Source organism: Ostrea edulis, chromosome 2 (genome assembly GCF_947568905.1).
Source record: "Ostrea edulis chromosome 2, xbOstEdul1.1, whole genome shotgun sequence".
In the NCBI taxonomy this organism is placed as follows: domain Eukaryota; kingdom Metazoa; phylum Mollusca; class Bivalvia; order Ostreida; family Ostreidae; genus Ostrea; species Ostrea edulis.
The window spans coordinates 17,388,009-17,405,086 of NC_079165.1; the positions used below are offsets into that span (position 1 = coordinate 17,388,009).

The 17,078-nt window shown below is 37.2% G+C and overlaps 1 protein-coding gene across 1 annotated transcript in view; it reads right to left on the reverse strand.

Moving 5' to 3' along the window:
• Positions 1–659: 659 nt before the first annotated feature.
• Positions 660–17,078, reverse strand: part of LOC125678739 (WD repeat-containing protein 19-like) — a 36,367-nt gene continuing 19,948 nt past the window's right edge. The window contains exons 18-34 of the mRNA XM_048917411.2: positions 16,991–17,028; positions 16,714–16,811; positions 15,982–16,043; positions 14,880–14,990; positions 14,005–14,243; positions 13,733–13,808; positions 13,556–13,638; positions 10,473–10,703; positions 9,709–9,833; positions 8,043–8,152; positions 7,317–7,460; positions 4,642–4,738; positions 4,125–4,249; positions 3,244–3,325; positions 2,164–2,438; positions 1,248–1,324; positions 660–994 (exon numbers count right to left, since the gene is read on the reverse strand). Coding sequence (XP_048773368.1) covers positions 877–994; positions 1,248–1,324; positions 2,164–2,438; positions 3,244–3,325; positions 4,125–4,249; positions 4,642–4,738; positions 7,317–7,460; positions 8,043–8,152; positions 9,709–9,833; positions 10,473–10,703; positions 13,556–13,638; positions 13,733–13,808; positions 14,005–14,243; positions 14,880–14,990; positions 15,982–16,043; positions 16,714–16,811; positions 16,991–17,028 — 2,091 coding nt within the window. The 3' untranslated portion in view covers positions 660–876. The remainder of the gene's footprint in view (positions 995–1,247; positions 1,325–2,163; positions 2,439–3,243; positions 3,326–4,124; positions 4,250–4,641; positions 4,739–7,316; positions 7,461–8,042; positions 8,153–9,708; positions 9,834–10,472; positions 10,704–13,555; positions 13,639–13,732; positions 13,809–14,004; positions 14,244–14,879; positions 14,991–15,981; positions 16,044–16,713; positions 16,812–16,990; positions 17,029–17,078) is intronic.

Here is a 17,078-nt window from a genome sequence, read left to right on the forward strand (position 1 = left end):
TGTCTGTATTTCCCTATTCTCGGCTTTATATTCTTTATAGCATTGAAGAACTTGCTTGTTTTCTTCACTTTTTGATATATACGATCCATCCACAATATTCGATAGACAAACTTCAATATTCTAAATTGTGGAAGTGGGACAGAAGCATTGGTCCTTCTCAACAAGCTTACATTACCACCACCACCATTCAATACTACTATAAAAGTAGGAGAGCAATCTGGCAATATATCTTACTTTCCATGTAAAGATAACAGAAAATGTACATTAATCCCCCTCCCCTGTTGCTTCCTGTGGGGATCCGGGTTACAATAGGTTCTCAGTACCCCTTGCTTGACGCAAGAGGGTCCCCGACTAAATGGGGCGGTCCTTCGGAGGAGACCACAAAAACCGAGGCCCCGTCTCACAACAGGTGTGGCACGATAAAGATCCCTCCCTGCTCAATGGCCGTAAGCGCTGAGCATAGGCCTAAATTTTGCACCCCTTCAATGACAATGGTGATGTCTCTATGGGTGAAAAATTCTCAAGTGGGACAATAAACAATATACAACCAACAAAACAACAGCCATATTGTGTGTGTTTTAGCAATACACTTATCAACAGCACTCTAAGCTCAACACAGGGAAAACTTGAACTCGGAAACTGGAAATAAGATACTGACAATGTGTTCAGAAACATTTATTCAGATCTAAGCAAAGTTCAGAAGCTTTGAGTAGCGAAGACACAATGGACGGAATTGTCTTTAGAAATATTAGAAACACTGTATCAGAGAGGCACTGGATATGTAACTCCTCACAACCAGACAAAAAAAGTCCTCTTTAATCTTCATTACACTTTGGAGGGGGTGGGTGGGGAGCTATTTTCCCCTCTATGGACCTGTCACTCCACGGTGCCTTCCTCTGGGTGGAGGTACTTTTCGACGTCCGACACTTTCTGTATATTCTCCTTGATGATTTTCTCGGAACACATAGGACAACTTTCCTCAGTCTCTAGCAACCTAGAATTTGAACAGAAAAACTTATCATCTCAATAAAGACAAATAGGACATGATCGCTGTACATGCAATATCCAGAATTTTCTTTATGTTGACCAAATCAATATATGTAACATCATTGATTCATGAAAATACATTTGGTTATTTAGCTCTCAGCTTCCTGATGTCTGAAAATTCCCAAAGTAAAATGTAAAATACTAAGTAATCAGAAGACACTGAAATGTTGTATTCTATCTGCCAAAAATGTCTGACTTACTTGATGAACTCGGAGAAAATGGCTGGGAAGTCACATTTTGGACAGGCTGTCATATCATCCTTCACCACATGGCGTCCCTGGAAAAAGATCAGGAACAAACATAAACCTTCAATTCTACAGTTAAACCCCTCTATTCTGAAACCTGGGTGCTCCATTTCACTGTGAATTCCCACCTAATGTCATTCCCAGTTATTTTTTAACATCTTTTTATTGTGCAATCCAACATCTATGATAAAGTAAGGAAAACCCACCTTGTTACAGTAGTACATATTTAGGGGAAATCACTCACTGTGATGATACAATAGGGAAGACATTTCACTCTTAAAATACACTAGGGGAGGGAACACACTATGATAATATGCAAAGGGAGACAACTCACCATAATACTACACAAAGGGAGACAACTCAAAATGATAATACACTAGGAGAGACAACTCACCATGATAATACACAAGGGGAAACAACTCACCATGATAATACACAAGGGGAGACAACTCACCATGATAATACACAAGGAGAGACAACTCAAAATGATAATACACTAGTAGAAACAACTCACCATGATAATAAACAAGGGGAGACAACTCACCATGATAATACACTAGGAGAGACAACTCACCATGATAATACACAAGGAGAGACAACTCACCATGATAATACACAAAGGGAGACAATTCATGATAATACACAAAGGGAGACAATTCATCATAATAATACACTAGGAGAGACAACTCACCATGATAATACACAAAGGGAGACAACTAAAAATGATAATACACAAAGGGAGACAACTCACTGTGATGATACACTAGGGGAGACAACTCACCATAATGATACACTATGGGAGACAACTCACCATGATGATACAGTAGGGGAGATAACTCACCATGATAATACACTAGGGGAGACAACTCACCGTAATGATACAGTAGGGCAGACTGTTCTTGCACTCTGGACATGTCAGGTCAGTTTCTGGGAGCTGGAAGCTGCAGTAGGGGCATGGGGTCAGTGGTTCCTCTTCCTCCGTTTTGTCCGGCTTACGTACAATCATCTCAATCTTTTTCTTGTACTTCAGGTCAATGTTGTTACGATATTCTGGTCTCATTAACATGGCCGCGTAGCTAAAGGAGGAATTCTTTAATCCTGCTCGGTGACATTCAATGACAGTGGAGGTCAGGATAGGAACAATGTCTGTAGAAAGAAACACAGATCTGTAACAGTGATCTTATCAGTGACAATTACAAATACTGTAAATACAACCATAAAGGGTACTGACTTAAACAGAAAAATGGCCTAATTAAAGGCATGTTCTGTTTTGATGGACTTAAATGAAAATGATTTGATTGTAATTACCGTATCAGTGGCATGTTTAGCTAGACACAGCAAAATTTTCTTAATTATGGATATATATATTTTGCAAGAGCTAATTTTAGCAACTTTATAATTTCAAGAAAGATAACTATTATTTCCTATTCAATTGTTAGTGATATTCAATTTTAGCAATCTCAACACTGTCACTAATAATACCAAAATTAAATCCTCACTAAAAATTCTGCTCATGTAGTCATACAGATCAGAAAAGTGTACTGAATAATTTTAGCTCAACTGTCACTACAATAGACTATATATCCATCTTCCCTTTTGTCCATTTTCTTTATAATTCCATATCTTATAAATCTCTATTATACATACAGTGGGAATTGTAGGCCTGGTGTACTTACGTGAGGGAAATTTACTGATGTTATTGGTTACTCTATCAACATTCTGTGTACTTACGTGAGGGAAATTTACTGATGTTGTTGGTTACGCTATCAACATTCCGTGTACTTACGTGAGGGAAATTTACTGATGTTGATGGTTACGCTATCAACATTCCGTGTACTTACGTGAGGGAAATTTACTGATGTTGATGGTTACTCTATCAACATTCCGTGTACTTATGTGAGGGAAATTTACTGATGTTGTTGGTTACTCTATCAACATTCCGTGTACTTACGTGAGGGAAATTTACTGATGTTGTTGGCCACTCTTATCAACATTCTGGCGCCCTTTATGTGATCTCCTCTTTTCACGTGGATCTAAATCCAAAAAACAAAACATGTGTACTCTGTGACCTTTAATTATAACCGAAAGTATACAATGGGACAGACATGGGGCGAAAACTCAAGAATTAACTATAATAATGTTGATGAAACACAGTCATTAGTATTTCAACTTGTGAATTCAGAAAAAAATTGCGTACTGGTAAGTAAATTATTAAAGTTATCAAATCACCAACTCGAAAAATCCTTACAAACTGACAATTCAAAAACTTAAAGGATCTGACTTAGAATGGAGGAAACACGACTTAAAATCAAGACTTACCTTGACCAGGATGTAATATTATTGAACTGAGGCTGACCTTGGCCGTAATATTAATGAAACTGAGGCTGACCTTGCCTGAATGTGTATTGAAACTAAGGCTAACTTTGACCAGGATATAACATTATCAAAACTGAGGCTAACAGGATATGATATAATTGAAAATAAGGCTGACTTTGAGCATAGTGTAGTATTAATGAAACTGAGGCTGACCTTAAACAAGACATGTATTTATGTATGCCAGGCGCCTGTGCTTCCTAGCTAAACATAAGTCAACACATGAATATTTATTTAACGAAACTGAGGCTGACCTTGAACAAGCCATACATTAATGAAACTGAGGCTGACCTTGAACAAGCCATACATTAATGAAACTGAGGCTGACCTTGAACAAGCCATACATTAATGAAACTGAGGCTGACCTTGAACAAGCCATACATTAATGAAACTGCGGCTGACCTTGAACAAGCCATACATTAATGAAACTGAGGCTGAATTAATGAAACTGAGGCTGACCTTGACCAGGATGTAACTGTGAAGAATCATCAGGTTGGTGGACATCTCTGAGGGTATCTTGATTTTCTGCTGCATCAGCTCCTTAAACATACTGAACAGGACATCGTGGGCATTTCTGTAGTTTCCTGTAAACAACATAAAACATGCTGTATGGCTATATGATGAGGGATTGGTGAGAATTAACTGTCCTTTGTCCGGATGGTCTCAGACTACCCAGGTGCAACGAGACATAAGGCATAGGACAAACCACCTATCCACTGTAGATGATGTCCTTGTCAGATTAGTGTGTAGAAAATCTTTGGCTTAACAAGTTTGGATAGATTCTTACTTTCAAGAATCCATATCTTTCAAGTAAATACAATCATGTATTTTACTGCAGCTATGCTGAAGAGAGTTGCTCAGATCTGAGTCAAGATGTCATGAGATGAAGAAAATTTCCTGTTTAATCTAAAACCTCTGATTTACAGTAATTACTAATACTACCAATAATACCACAGCCTGGCTGTTCTCTACTGACCTGCATTCTGCTCCTCCCTCGCAATAATGATGGCTGTTCTGCCTGCCTCCCTGTACTGCTTCAGAGCCATATACAGACGGAATAAATACTTGGCATCCTGGAAAATTTGAAAACAAGAAACATTCATATGCAATTGTATTATGTCACAATGAATCAGGCTTAGTTGTTGTGGAATTATTTGGCTTAGTTGTACTAGATTTATTGGATTATGTCACATTGAATAAGGCTTAGTAGTACAGGATTTATTGAATTATGACACATTGAATCAGGCTTAGTTGTACTAGATTTATTGGATTATGTCACACTGAATCAGGTTTAGTAGTACTGGATTTATTGGATTATGTCACACTTAATTAGGCTTAGTAGTACAGGATTTATTGGATTATGTCACACTGAATCAGGCTTAGTAGTACAGGATTTATTGGATTATGTCACACTGAATCAGGCTTAGTAGTACTGGATTTATTGGATTATGTCACACTGAATCAGGCATAGTAGTACAGGATTTATTGGATTATGTCACACTGAATCAGGCTTAGTAGTACAGGATTTATTGGATAATGTCACACTGAATCAGGCTTAGTAGTACAGGATTTATTGGATAATGTCACACAGAATCAGGCATAGTAGTACTGGATTTATTGGATTATGTCACACTGAATCAGGCATAGTAGTACTGGATTTATTGGATTATGTCACACTGAATCAGGCTTAGTAGTACAGGATTTATTGGATAATGTCACACTGAATCAGGCATAGTAGTACTGGATTTATTGGATAATGTCACACTGAATCAGGCTTAGTAGTACTGGATTTATTGGATAATGTCACACTGAATCAGGCATAGTAGTACAGGATTTATTGGATTATGTCACACTGAATCAGGCTTAGTAGTACAGGATTTATTGGATTATGTCACACTGAATCAGGCATAGTAGTACTGGATTTATTGGATAATGTCACACAGAATCAGGCATAGTAGTACAGGATTTATTGGATAATGTCACACTGAATCAGGCTTAGTAGTACAGGATTTATTGGATTATGTCACACTGAATCAGGCTTAGTAGTACAGGATTTATTGGATAATGTCACACTGAATCAGGCTTAGTAGTACTGGATTTATTGGATTATGTCACACTGAATCAGGCTTAGTAGCACAGGATTTATTGGATTATGTCACACTGAATCAGGTTTAGTAGTACTGGATTTATTGGATAATGTCACACTGAATCAGGCTTAGTAGTACTGGATTTATTGGATAATGTCACACTGAATCAGGCTTAGTAGTACTGGATTTATTGGATAATGTCACACTGAATCAGGCTTAGTAGTACAGGATTTATTGGATTATGTCACACTGAATCAGGCATAGTAGTACAGGATTTATTGGATAATGTCACACTGAATCAGGCATAGTAGTACAGGATTTATTGGATAATGTCACACTGAATCAGGCTTAGTACTACTGGATTTATTGTATTATGTCACACTTAATCAGGTTTAGTACTACTGGATTTATTGTATTATGACACACTGAATCAGGTTTAGTACTACTGGATTTATTGTATTATGTCACACTTAATCAGGCTTAGTAGTACAGGATTTATTGGATTATGTCACACTGAATCAGGCATAGTAGTACAGGATTTATTGGATAATGTCACACTGAATCAGGTTTAGTACTACTGGATTTATTGGATTATGTCACACTGAATCAGGCTTAGTAGTACAGGATTTATTGGATTATGTCACACTGAATCAGGCATAGTAGTACAGGATTTATTGGATAATGTCACACTGAATCAGGCATAGTAGTACTGGATTTATTGGATAATGTCACACTGAATCAGGCTTAGTAGTACAGGATTTATTGGATTATGTCACACTGAATCAGGCATAGTAGTATTGGATTTATTGGATTATGTCACACTGAATTAGGCTTAGTAGTACTGGATTTATTGGATTATGTCACACTGAATCAGGCATAGTAGTACTGGATTTATTGGATTATGTCACACTGAATCAGGCATAGTAGTACTGGATTTATTGGATTATGTCACACTGAATCAGGCTTAGTAGTACTGGATTTATTGGATAATGTCACACTGAATCAGGCTTAGTAGTACAGGATTTATTGGATTATGTCACACTGAATCAGGCTTAGTAGTACAGGATTTATTGGATTATGTCACACTGAATCAGGCTTAGTAGTACAGGATTTATTGGATTATGTCACACTGAATCAGGCTTAGTAGTACTGGATTTATTGGATTATGTCACACTGAATCAGGCATAGTAGTACTGGATTTATGAGACACTACAGTAAACAATACGTTATAACAGATTTACTGCTATTTCTCTGAGACACAAATGGTCATGAATTCAATTTCTTTTCTTCTGGATAAATTTACTGGCATACATTTGTAATTCAAGTGAGTTTCAAAAGATATTCTGTACAGATGTAAAACTTATGTTTACTAAAACTAAACTCATTATCCACAGAGTATCTGTTCAGAACTTAGAAATGATGCCAATAGTGAATTACGAATTTGGAATTTGATTGTTTGAGCTTTTGTTGGACTGCTCATTTACATATTTTATATAAATTTATCAATTTTTAATTCCTTCCTGATATTTACCGATTTTTAGAACTGTCATACTCAGTCCATTACCTTGGGAACATTGTCTGTCTCCCCCATCAGGAAATCGATTAGCATGCGTGTCAGAGACTCGTCGTTTGCTCGGCCCACCGTCTCGATGGCTAACTCGATGGCCTGCCCATTCTCACCACTACACTTCACAAAATGCTTCAGAGCCTGAAACAAATAAAAACTGTTTTTTGACAAAATAAAAACATTAACATATAATGAATAACTAAATCATTTAAGTGAAGGGTCCAATTTTTGTTAACCAATCAGAATGCATCATCCTAGTTACAAAGGAAATAAGAAATTGTCAACCAATCAGAAGCATCATCCTAGTTACATATGAAATAAGAAATTGATAACCAATCAGAATGCATCATCCTAGTTACATAGGGAATAAGAAATTGTTAACCAATCAGAATGCATCATCCTAGCTACATAGGAAGTAAGAAATTGTTAACCAATCAGAATGCATCATCCTAGTTACAAAGGAAATAAGAAATTGTCAACCAATCAGAATGCATCATCCTAGTTACAAAGGAAATAAGAAATTGTCAACCAATCAGAATGCATCATCCTAGTTACATATGAAATAAGAAATTGATAACCAATCAGAATGCATCATCCTAGTTACATAGGGAAAAAGAAATTGTTAACCAATCAGAATGCATCATCCTAGCTACATAGGAAGTAAGAAATTGTTAACCAATCAGAATGCATCATCCTAGCTACATAGGAAGTAAGAAATAGTACCCTGCTGTACTGGCCGCTGAGTAAGAAGAATTTGCCGGCCATGAAATGGTTCTTCTCATTCTCAAAGTACAAAGCAATGCTCTGATAATCCTCCGGAGTGGCGTCAGGTCCTAAAATAGTAATAGCAGACAGATAAAGTCAAGTACAGGTAATTCAAAATATATTCAGCTATAACACAGGTAAAATCAAATCCATCCATAACAGACACATAATAAATTACCTGCAAATCAGTGGTAGTGGACTGACTCTATACATACCTGTGAAATTTAAGCAATTTGGTTCTGAACGTACCTCTGATATTCAAAAGAACTAGTTTTATACATACCTGTGATATTTATATTAACTAGTGCTACAGGTGTTTGTGTTATTTATAGGAACCAGTTTATACATACCTGTGATATTTATACTAACCAGTGCTAGAGGTATCCATGTTATTCATAAGAACAGTTTTATACATATCTGTGGTATTGTGTAAGTGGCCATATTACACCCAATGGTTATTATTTATATCATCTATGTAAGATCCCATGGGGTTGTGTGTGGGCCTGTTATTAAAGTTACGAATGTTTTATTTTCCCAAAATATCACCAGAAGTTTCCGCCTGGTTGTTGGCTTGCGCTATTCATGTAGTGGGCGTGTTTATATCTGATTATGGGCATTACGTTACTTAGGTAGTAGGCGTGTTTACATCTGATTATGGGCGTTACGTTACTTAGGTTGTGGGCGTGTTTATATCTGATTATGGGCATTACATTACTTAGGTAGTGGGCATGTTTATATCTGATTATGGGCATTACTTAGGTAGTGGGCATGTTTATATCTGATTATGGGCATTACTTAGGTAGTGGGCATGTTTATATCTGATTATGGGCATTACGTTACATAGGTAGTGGCATGTTTATATCTAATTATGGGCATCACGTTACATAGGTAGTGGGCATGTTTATATCTAATTATGGGCATAACGTTACTTAGGTAGTGGGCATGTTTATAGCTGATTATGGGTGTTACGTTACTTAAGTAGTGGCATGTTTATATCTGATTATGGGCATTACGTTAGTTAGGTAGTAGGCGTGTTTATATCTGATTATAGGTGTTACGTTACTTAGGTAGTGGTCATGTTTATAGCTGAATATGAGCTTACGTAACTTAGGTAGTGGGCATGTTTATATCTGATTATGGGCGCTACGTTACTTAGGTAGGGGGCATGTTTATATCTAATTATGGACGTTATGTTACTTAGGTAGTGGGCGTGTTTATAACCGATTATGGACGTTACGTTACCTAGTAGGTGTGTTTATATCTGATTATGGGTGTTACGTTACTTAGGTTGTGGGCGTGTTTATATCTGATTATGGGCATTACATTACTTAGGTAGTAGGCGTGTTTATATTTGATTATGGGCGTTACGTTACATATGTAGTGGGCATGTTTATATCTGATTATGGGCGTTACGTTATTTACGTAGTGGGCATGTTTATATTTAATCATGGACGTTACATTACTTAGGTAGTAGGTGTATTTATATCTGATTATGGGCGTTACATTACTTAGGTTGTGGGCATGTTTATATCTGATTATGGGCATTACGTAACTTAGGTAGTGGGCATGTTTATATCTGATTATGGGCGTTACGTTACTTTGATAGTGGGCGTGTTTTATTTACCTATGATATCAGCGTAGGTTTCCATCTGGTTGTGGGCTTGAGCCAGTTGAAAGGCCTCGTCGTTACACTTGGAGATGACGAGGAACTGGATCGCTGATGAGTAATCATTGAGTTTCTGGAAAAATCTGAAAGTACACAATTTATTTTGCACTGACTAGTAGCCTACAAAAGCAAGGGAAATAACTCATCGATAAGATGCCTATTCTAGCCATCATATTTCAACACTTTTTGTGTTAAATCTCTTGCTAACTCACATACACAACAATTATATGACTCTACTTTTCCATCAATAAATATACAACAGATTCTAACATGCACTATCATTTTTATTGTGCTATCGTGCTAATGAGTATGATGGAAAATTCACTAAATTTTGATTATGCTGATACTAGTATATTTCCAATCATCATAGTAATTTTCAAAATATTCATTTAAAAAGCTTATGTCAAAAGGATTTTGTAATCAGGAATGTCAGCTTCACTTTTTAGTTCATTACCAAATACAGAATAAGAAGAATTTTAGAAAAGATTTGATTTTGGCATTATTAGCAACAGTGTTGAGATCGCTACAATTGAATATCACTAATATACATTCCGTATCAGAGGTAATAGCTATCTTTCTGGAATTCTGAAGTCACTGAATTTAGCTGCCGCTAAATATATATACCGGGTCCCATAATTTATGTACAAATCGCTAAAAATATCACTTATACAGTACAGTTCATAAGACTGAACAGCCATTTCTTCATTCACAAGCCCACTTACTTAGCCACCATTTTAGCGCCCTCTATGGAGTGAGTATCTCGAACTATCTTCACTGCCTCCTCTGGATTCTGAAGAAAATCCAGGTTGATCCGGATGACACTGTCCCAGTCCTTGGCATTGCGAAAGGCCTCAGCAGCCTCCTTGTATCGACCGTCCGCCTCTTTCGCCTTAGCGTACTGGATATGGATTTTGGGAGATGTGATGTGGGACAATAGGTCTCCAACCTTAGACCTGTAAGTAAAAAATTCAAACATTGTACACACCGCAGCATTCAAACATCGTACACACCGCAGCATTCAAACATAGTACACACCGCAGCATTCAAACATTGTACACACCGCAGCATTCAAACATTGTACACACCGCAGCATTAAAACATCGTACACACCGCAGCATTCAAACATAGTACACACCGCAGCATTCAAACATTGTACACACCGCAGCATTAAAACATCGTACACATCGCAGCATTCAAACATTGTACACATCACAGCATTCAAACATCGTAGTATTCAAACATCGTACACACTGCAGCATTCAAACATCGTACACATCGCAGCATTCAAACATCAAACACACTGCAGAATTCAAACATAGTACACACCGCAGCATTCAAACATAGTACACATCGCAGCATTCAAACATCATACACACTGCAGCATTCAAACATCATACACACTGCAGCATTCAAACATCATACACACTGCAGCATTCAAACATCTTACACACTGCAACATTCAAACATTGTACACACCGCAGAATTCAAACATTGTACACACTGCAGAATTCAAACATTGTACACACTGCAGCATTCAAACATTGTACACATCGCAGCATTCAAACATCATACACACTGCAGAATTCAAACATCGTACACACTGCAGCATTCAAACATCGTACACACTGCAGCATTCAAACATCATACACACTGCAGCATTCACACATAGTACACATCGCAGCATTCAAACATCATACACACTGCAGCATTCAAACATCATACACACTGCAACATTCAAACATTGTACACACTGCAGCATTCAAACATTGTACACACTGCAGCATTCAAACATAGTACACATCGCAGCATTCAAACATCATACACACTGCAGCATTCAAACATCATACACACCGCAGAATTCAAACATTGTACACACTGCAGAATTCAAACATTGTACACACTGCAGCATTCAAACATCATACACACTGCAACATTCAAACATCATACACACTGCAGCATTCAAACATCGTACACATCGCAGCATTCAAACATCATACACACTGCAGCATTCAAACATTGTACACACCACAGCATTCAAACATCGTACACATTGCAGCATTCAAACATCGTACACATCACAGCATTCAAACATCGTACACACTGCAGCATTCAAACATTGTACACATCACAGCATTCAAACATCAAACACACTGCAGCATTCAAACATAGTACACACCGCAGCATTCAAACATAGTCCACATCGCATTCAAACATCATACACACTGCAGCATTCAAACATCATACACACTGCAACATTCAAACATTGTACCCACTGCAGCATTCAAACATTGTACACATCGCAGCATTCAAACATCATACACACTGCAGCATTTAAACATCATACACATTGCAGCATTCAAACATCGTACACACTGCAGCATTCAAACATCATACACACTGCAGCATTCAAACATCGTACACACTGCAGAATTCAAACATCGTACACACTGCAGCATTCAAACATCGTACACACTGCAGCATTCAAACATTGTACACACTGCAGCATTCAAACATCATACACACTGCAGAATTCACACATAGTACACATCGCAGCATTCAAACATCATACACACTGCAGCATTCAAACATTGTACACACTGCAGCATTCAAACATTGTACACACTGCAGCATTCAAACATTGTACACACTGCAGCATTCAAACATAGTACACATCGCAGCATTCAAACATCATACACACTGCAGCATTCAAACATCATACACACCGCAGAATTCAAACATTGTACACACTGCAGCATTCAAACATTGTACACACTGCAGCATTCAAACATCATACACACTGCAACATTCAAACATCATACACACTGCAGCATTCAAACATCGTTCACACTGCAGCATTCAAACATCATACACATTGCAGCATTCAAACATTGTACACACCACAGCATTCAAACATCGTACACATCGCAGCATTCAAACATCATACACACTGCAGCATTCAAACATTGTACACACTACAGCATTCAAACATCGTACACATCGCAGCATTCAAACATCGTACACATCGCAGCATTCAAACATCGTACACACTGCAGCATTCAAACATCAAACACACTGCAGCATTCAAACATAGTACACACTGCAGCATTCAAACATAGTACACATCGCAGCATTCAAACATCATACACACTGCAGCATTCAAACATCATACACACTGCAACATTCAAACATTGTACACACTGCAGCATTCAAACATCATACACACTGCAGAATTCACACATAGTACACATCGCAGCATTCAAACATCATACACACTGCAGCATTCAAACATTGTACACACTGCAGCATTCAAACATTGTACACACTGCAGCATTCAAACATTGTACACACTGCAGCATTCAAACATTGTACACATCACAGCATTCAAACATCATACACACTGCAGTATTCAAACATCATACACACCGCAGAATTCAAACATTGTACACACTGCAGAATTCAAACATTGTACACACTGCAGCATTCAAACATCATACACACTGCAACATTCAAACATCATACACACTGCAGCATTCAAACATCGTTCACACTGCAGCATTCAAACATCATACACACTGCAGCATTTAAACATTGTACACACTGCAGCATTCAAACATCGTACACACTGCAGCATTTAACAAGAATTTCATACAAATGTTTTATACAAATATATCAATAATTCATGTGCAAGAGAAATGACCAATTACCAGAGTACTGACTGTACATGTATGATGTATGATGGCAGATCAGATTACAAAGTTAGAGTCACTTAAAAAACAGGCGTGAACAAAACTGAATGACAACATACCAGTTCTTTCCCCTGATGTACACTGAGGCTGCCTTGTCGTAATATCCTCCTTGTTCATACAACGTGGCGGCCTCCGTCCATTGCTGGAGAAGAAAAACAATCATCAGAAAATTATACATTATCAAATAAATGCAAATTTTGATTTTCTTTCAAATGATTCAACAGATGTACACGTACCTTCATGCCTTCTAATATTCCTGCACATTCTTTCTTCAGGATTCTGCTTGGCATTTTCATTGCCATAGAAACACCCCTGTAAATGTGAATGGCAATGTAATCTAAAATATACATGCATCTGAAAGAAAAACTTTTAAAACTTTTTATATGAATCTTACAGATAGTTATTAATTAAATTTCTGAATGCCAGGTATAGGAATTCTAAAACTTCTTGTTAAATTTGTTTTGATAGAATTGCTGATTTTGGAGTTCTGTCCTGTAGGTAGTCTCACCTTCTGATGTCACCCATTCTGATCGACATGCGAGCTATCCCAGCAGCACACACTTCATCGTGTTCCCGATCCTTCTCTTCTCGAGTCACGCCCTTCTCGTAGTGAGACAGTGCAGTCATATAGTCCCCAGTGAACTCCAGCTGCTGAGCGTACTCACGCGAGATATAGGGGATCTGTTCCGGGGCCAGGGCTTTAGCCAGCTGGAGAGCGCTGTCCCAGTGTAGCAAGTCACGACGCATCTACAGTCAGGATAAAAGAAGACCAATGGAAAACAAGGCACAAATATTGTAAAAAAAAAAACCATAGTGCTAACTCCAACAAATTTCTGTATAAAGGGAAATGTTAATCATTTAGCAATCCTTCAAATCATCAGATAGATTTTATCTCATATTAGATAACAAGTTTTTAAGGCACATTGTAAAGCTTGGGTCTGGACTTGCATCGCCTTAAATCACCCCACAACTCGTTACTCAAACCCAATCAAATGTTTTCTTGACACTTTCTTCATGCTTCCTGATGTTCTCCCCATCTAGTTCTCTCTCAAAGCTCACTCTAATACATTCTCGCTGCTCTCCCAATCTAATACTCACTCTACAATATCCTCTACCATTGTTGCAGAAGTCTGATTTAAACTCTCACTTTGGGAAACTCTCCTTATATTTGGATGAAAACTTTCTTCCTTTGAGTTGTCTTCACTGAATTAATACGAACCTCTATAGCAGCCAGCTGTTTGCTGGAGAATTAATACGCACCTCTAGAGCAACCAGCGGTTTGCTGGAGAATTAATACGCACCTCTAAAGCAGCCAGCGATTTGATGAAGAATTAATACGCACCTCTAAAACAGCCAGCGGTTTGCTGGAGAATTAATACGCACCTCTAAAGCAGCCAGTGGTTTGCTGGAGGCCAGGAACAAATCCTGAGCTAAGTTGAATTCTCCCAAAAACATGGCTATGTACCCAGACAACAAGTTCTTATCTTCTAGGTGCTGAAAAATAAATCAATACATAATCAATAATAAATAGGTTTTCTTTGGGTAAGTATAAGACAAAATAAAACGAATATGTCTGTAGATAAAGTGGGTATAAATATGACATCATCACATGCATTTTTTGTGTTCTAATCCTAAGTACTGTAAAACTGCATTCCAGCATGGTGTGCATTACGGCTAAACATTTAAGTCCCTATAATATCTGGGGGGTTTTTGTATATTAAATAATATTGTGTTTTATAGTTAAATGTGTAATTGAAAATCCACTTGTATCGGTATTCAATTAAAAATTCCCATTCTTATCAAAACAGACAAATATTTAGAGGAAAAGTACTTAAACAGAGTCATCTTCAAATTCCAGAACATATGATGATAGCTATCTTATAAGTAGCATAAATATGATAATAAATGTTGTGATGTTGTTGTGCAAAAGAGCATATTTCAGTAGCAAATTTGGAAAATTGTAAATTGATCTTCGAAAAAACAAATACTGTAGATTCCTAAATATATGCGAGGAATTTATCGTCGCATAATTTCGCAAGAGGCATCACTCACAAAACTGAATTACCGGGTATTTGCTTTTATTTTTCTGTTTTCAAAATACATGTAAAAACTGTTGATTAACAGACCATACACAGATTCATGTTCATGCGATTTGACGTATACGAGTCATTTCACTACATTACATTGTAAGCTGTTATTGTTCGAGTCTCATACATTCAGATTCTATTACACTGAATAAATATTATCAAATGGATTTAACAATGGATTTTAGGCCAAATAAATGCAATCCTGTATTTATTTCACTGAAATAGTGCTACACAGGAACATAAACTGTAATGCATTTGGTGGTCAATCAGATTAAATAAAATTAGAATATATAACTATTCCAAAGATTATATCGAGAAATTTTCAGGGTAGGTTTTAGTAAGGAAATTTTGGACCAGTAAACCTGTGAGCTACATTAATGTACTGTAGAAGAAGTTACCTTGACTTGTTGAAGAGAGGTCACCATGCCAACATCTGCGATCTCGCGATATACTCTAATGGCTGAAATTAACAATAATCACTCATCAAAATATTCAAATTGCAAATTTTTTGTCAGAAATAAAAGTTTGAATTTGTTTTTACTCACCAGAGTATCTCAATGACCTGATATCTCAATGGTCAAACATACAATGATAATCCATCTCAATTGTCAAACATACAATGATAATCCATCTCAATAGTCAAACTTACAATGATAATCCATCTCAATAGTCAAACATACAATGAAAATGCATCTCAATAGTCAAACTTACAATGATAATCCATCTCAATGGACTGACTCACCATAATCTCAATGGACTGACTCACCATAATTAATCTCAATGGACTGACTCGCCATAATCTATCTAAATGGACTGACTCGCCATAATCCATCTCAATGGATCGACTAATCATAATCTATCTCAATGGACCGACTCACCATAATCTATCTCAATGGACCAACTCAAAATAATCTATCTCAATGGGCCGAATCACCATAATCTATCTCAATGGACCGACTCACCATAATCTATCTCAATGGAACGACTCACCATAATCTATCTCAATGGACCGACTCAAAATAATCTATCTCAATGGGCCGAATCACCATAATCTATCTCAATGGACCGACTCACCATAATCCATCTCAATGGACCGACTAATCATAATCTATCTCAACAGTCAAACTCACCATAGTCTATCTCAATAGCCTGCATGGCAGCTTGTCCAAGCTGTAACCAGGCAACCATGTCGTTCAAATTCTCGCAGAAACTCCAGGCTTCTTTGAACCTTAACGAAAGATCAGAAATGCACGTATACTAATCAATGAAAGATCAGACAATCTGATGCATGTACATACTAAAGAAAGCATAGACACGTACATACCATCAATAACATTACAAAACCAATGATTTCACCTTCTGACAGTCAATACCTTGTCAATACAATAGTAAAACCAATGACCTCACCTCCTGATAGCAATGCTCTGTTTCAGTCCATTCTTTACCTGGAGATTAGAATAAGATAAAATAGGATAAGTTTATTCCAATTTTGGGC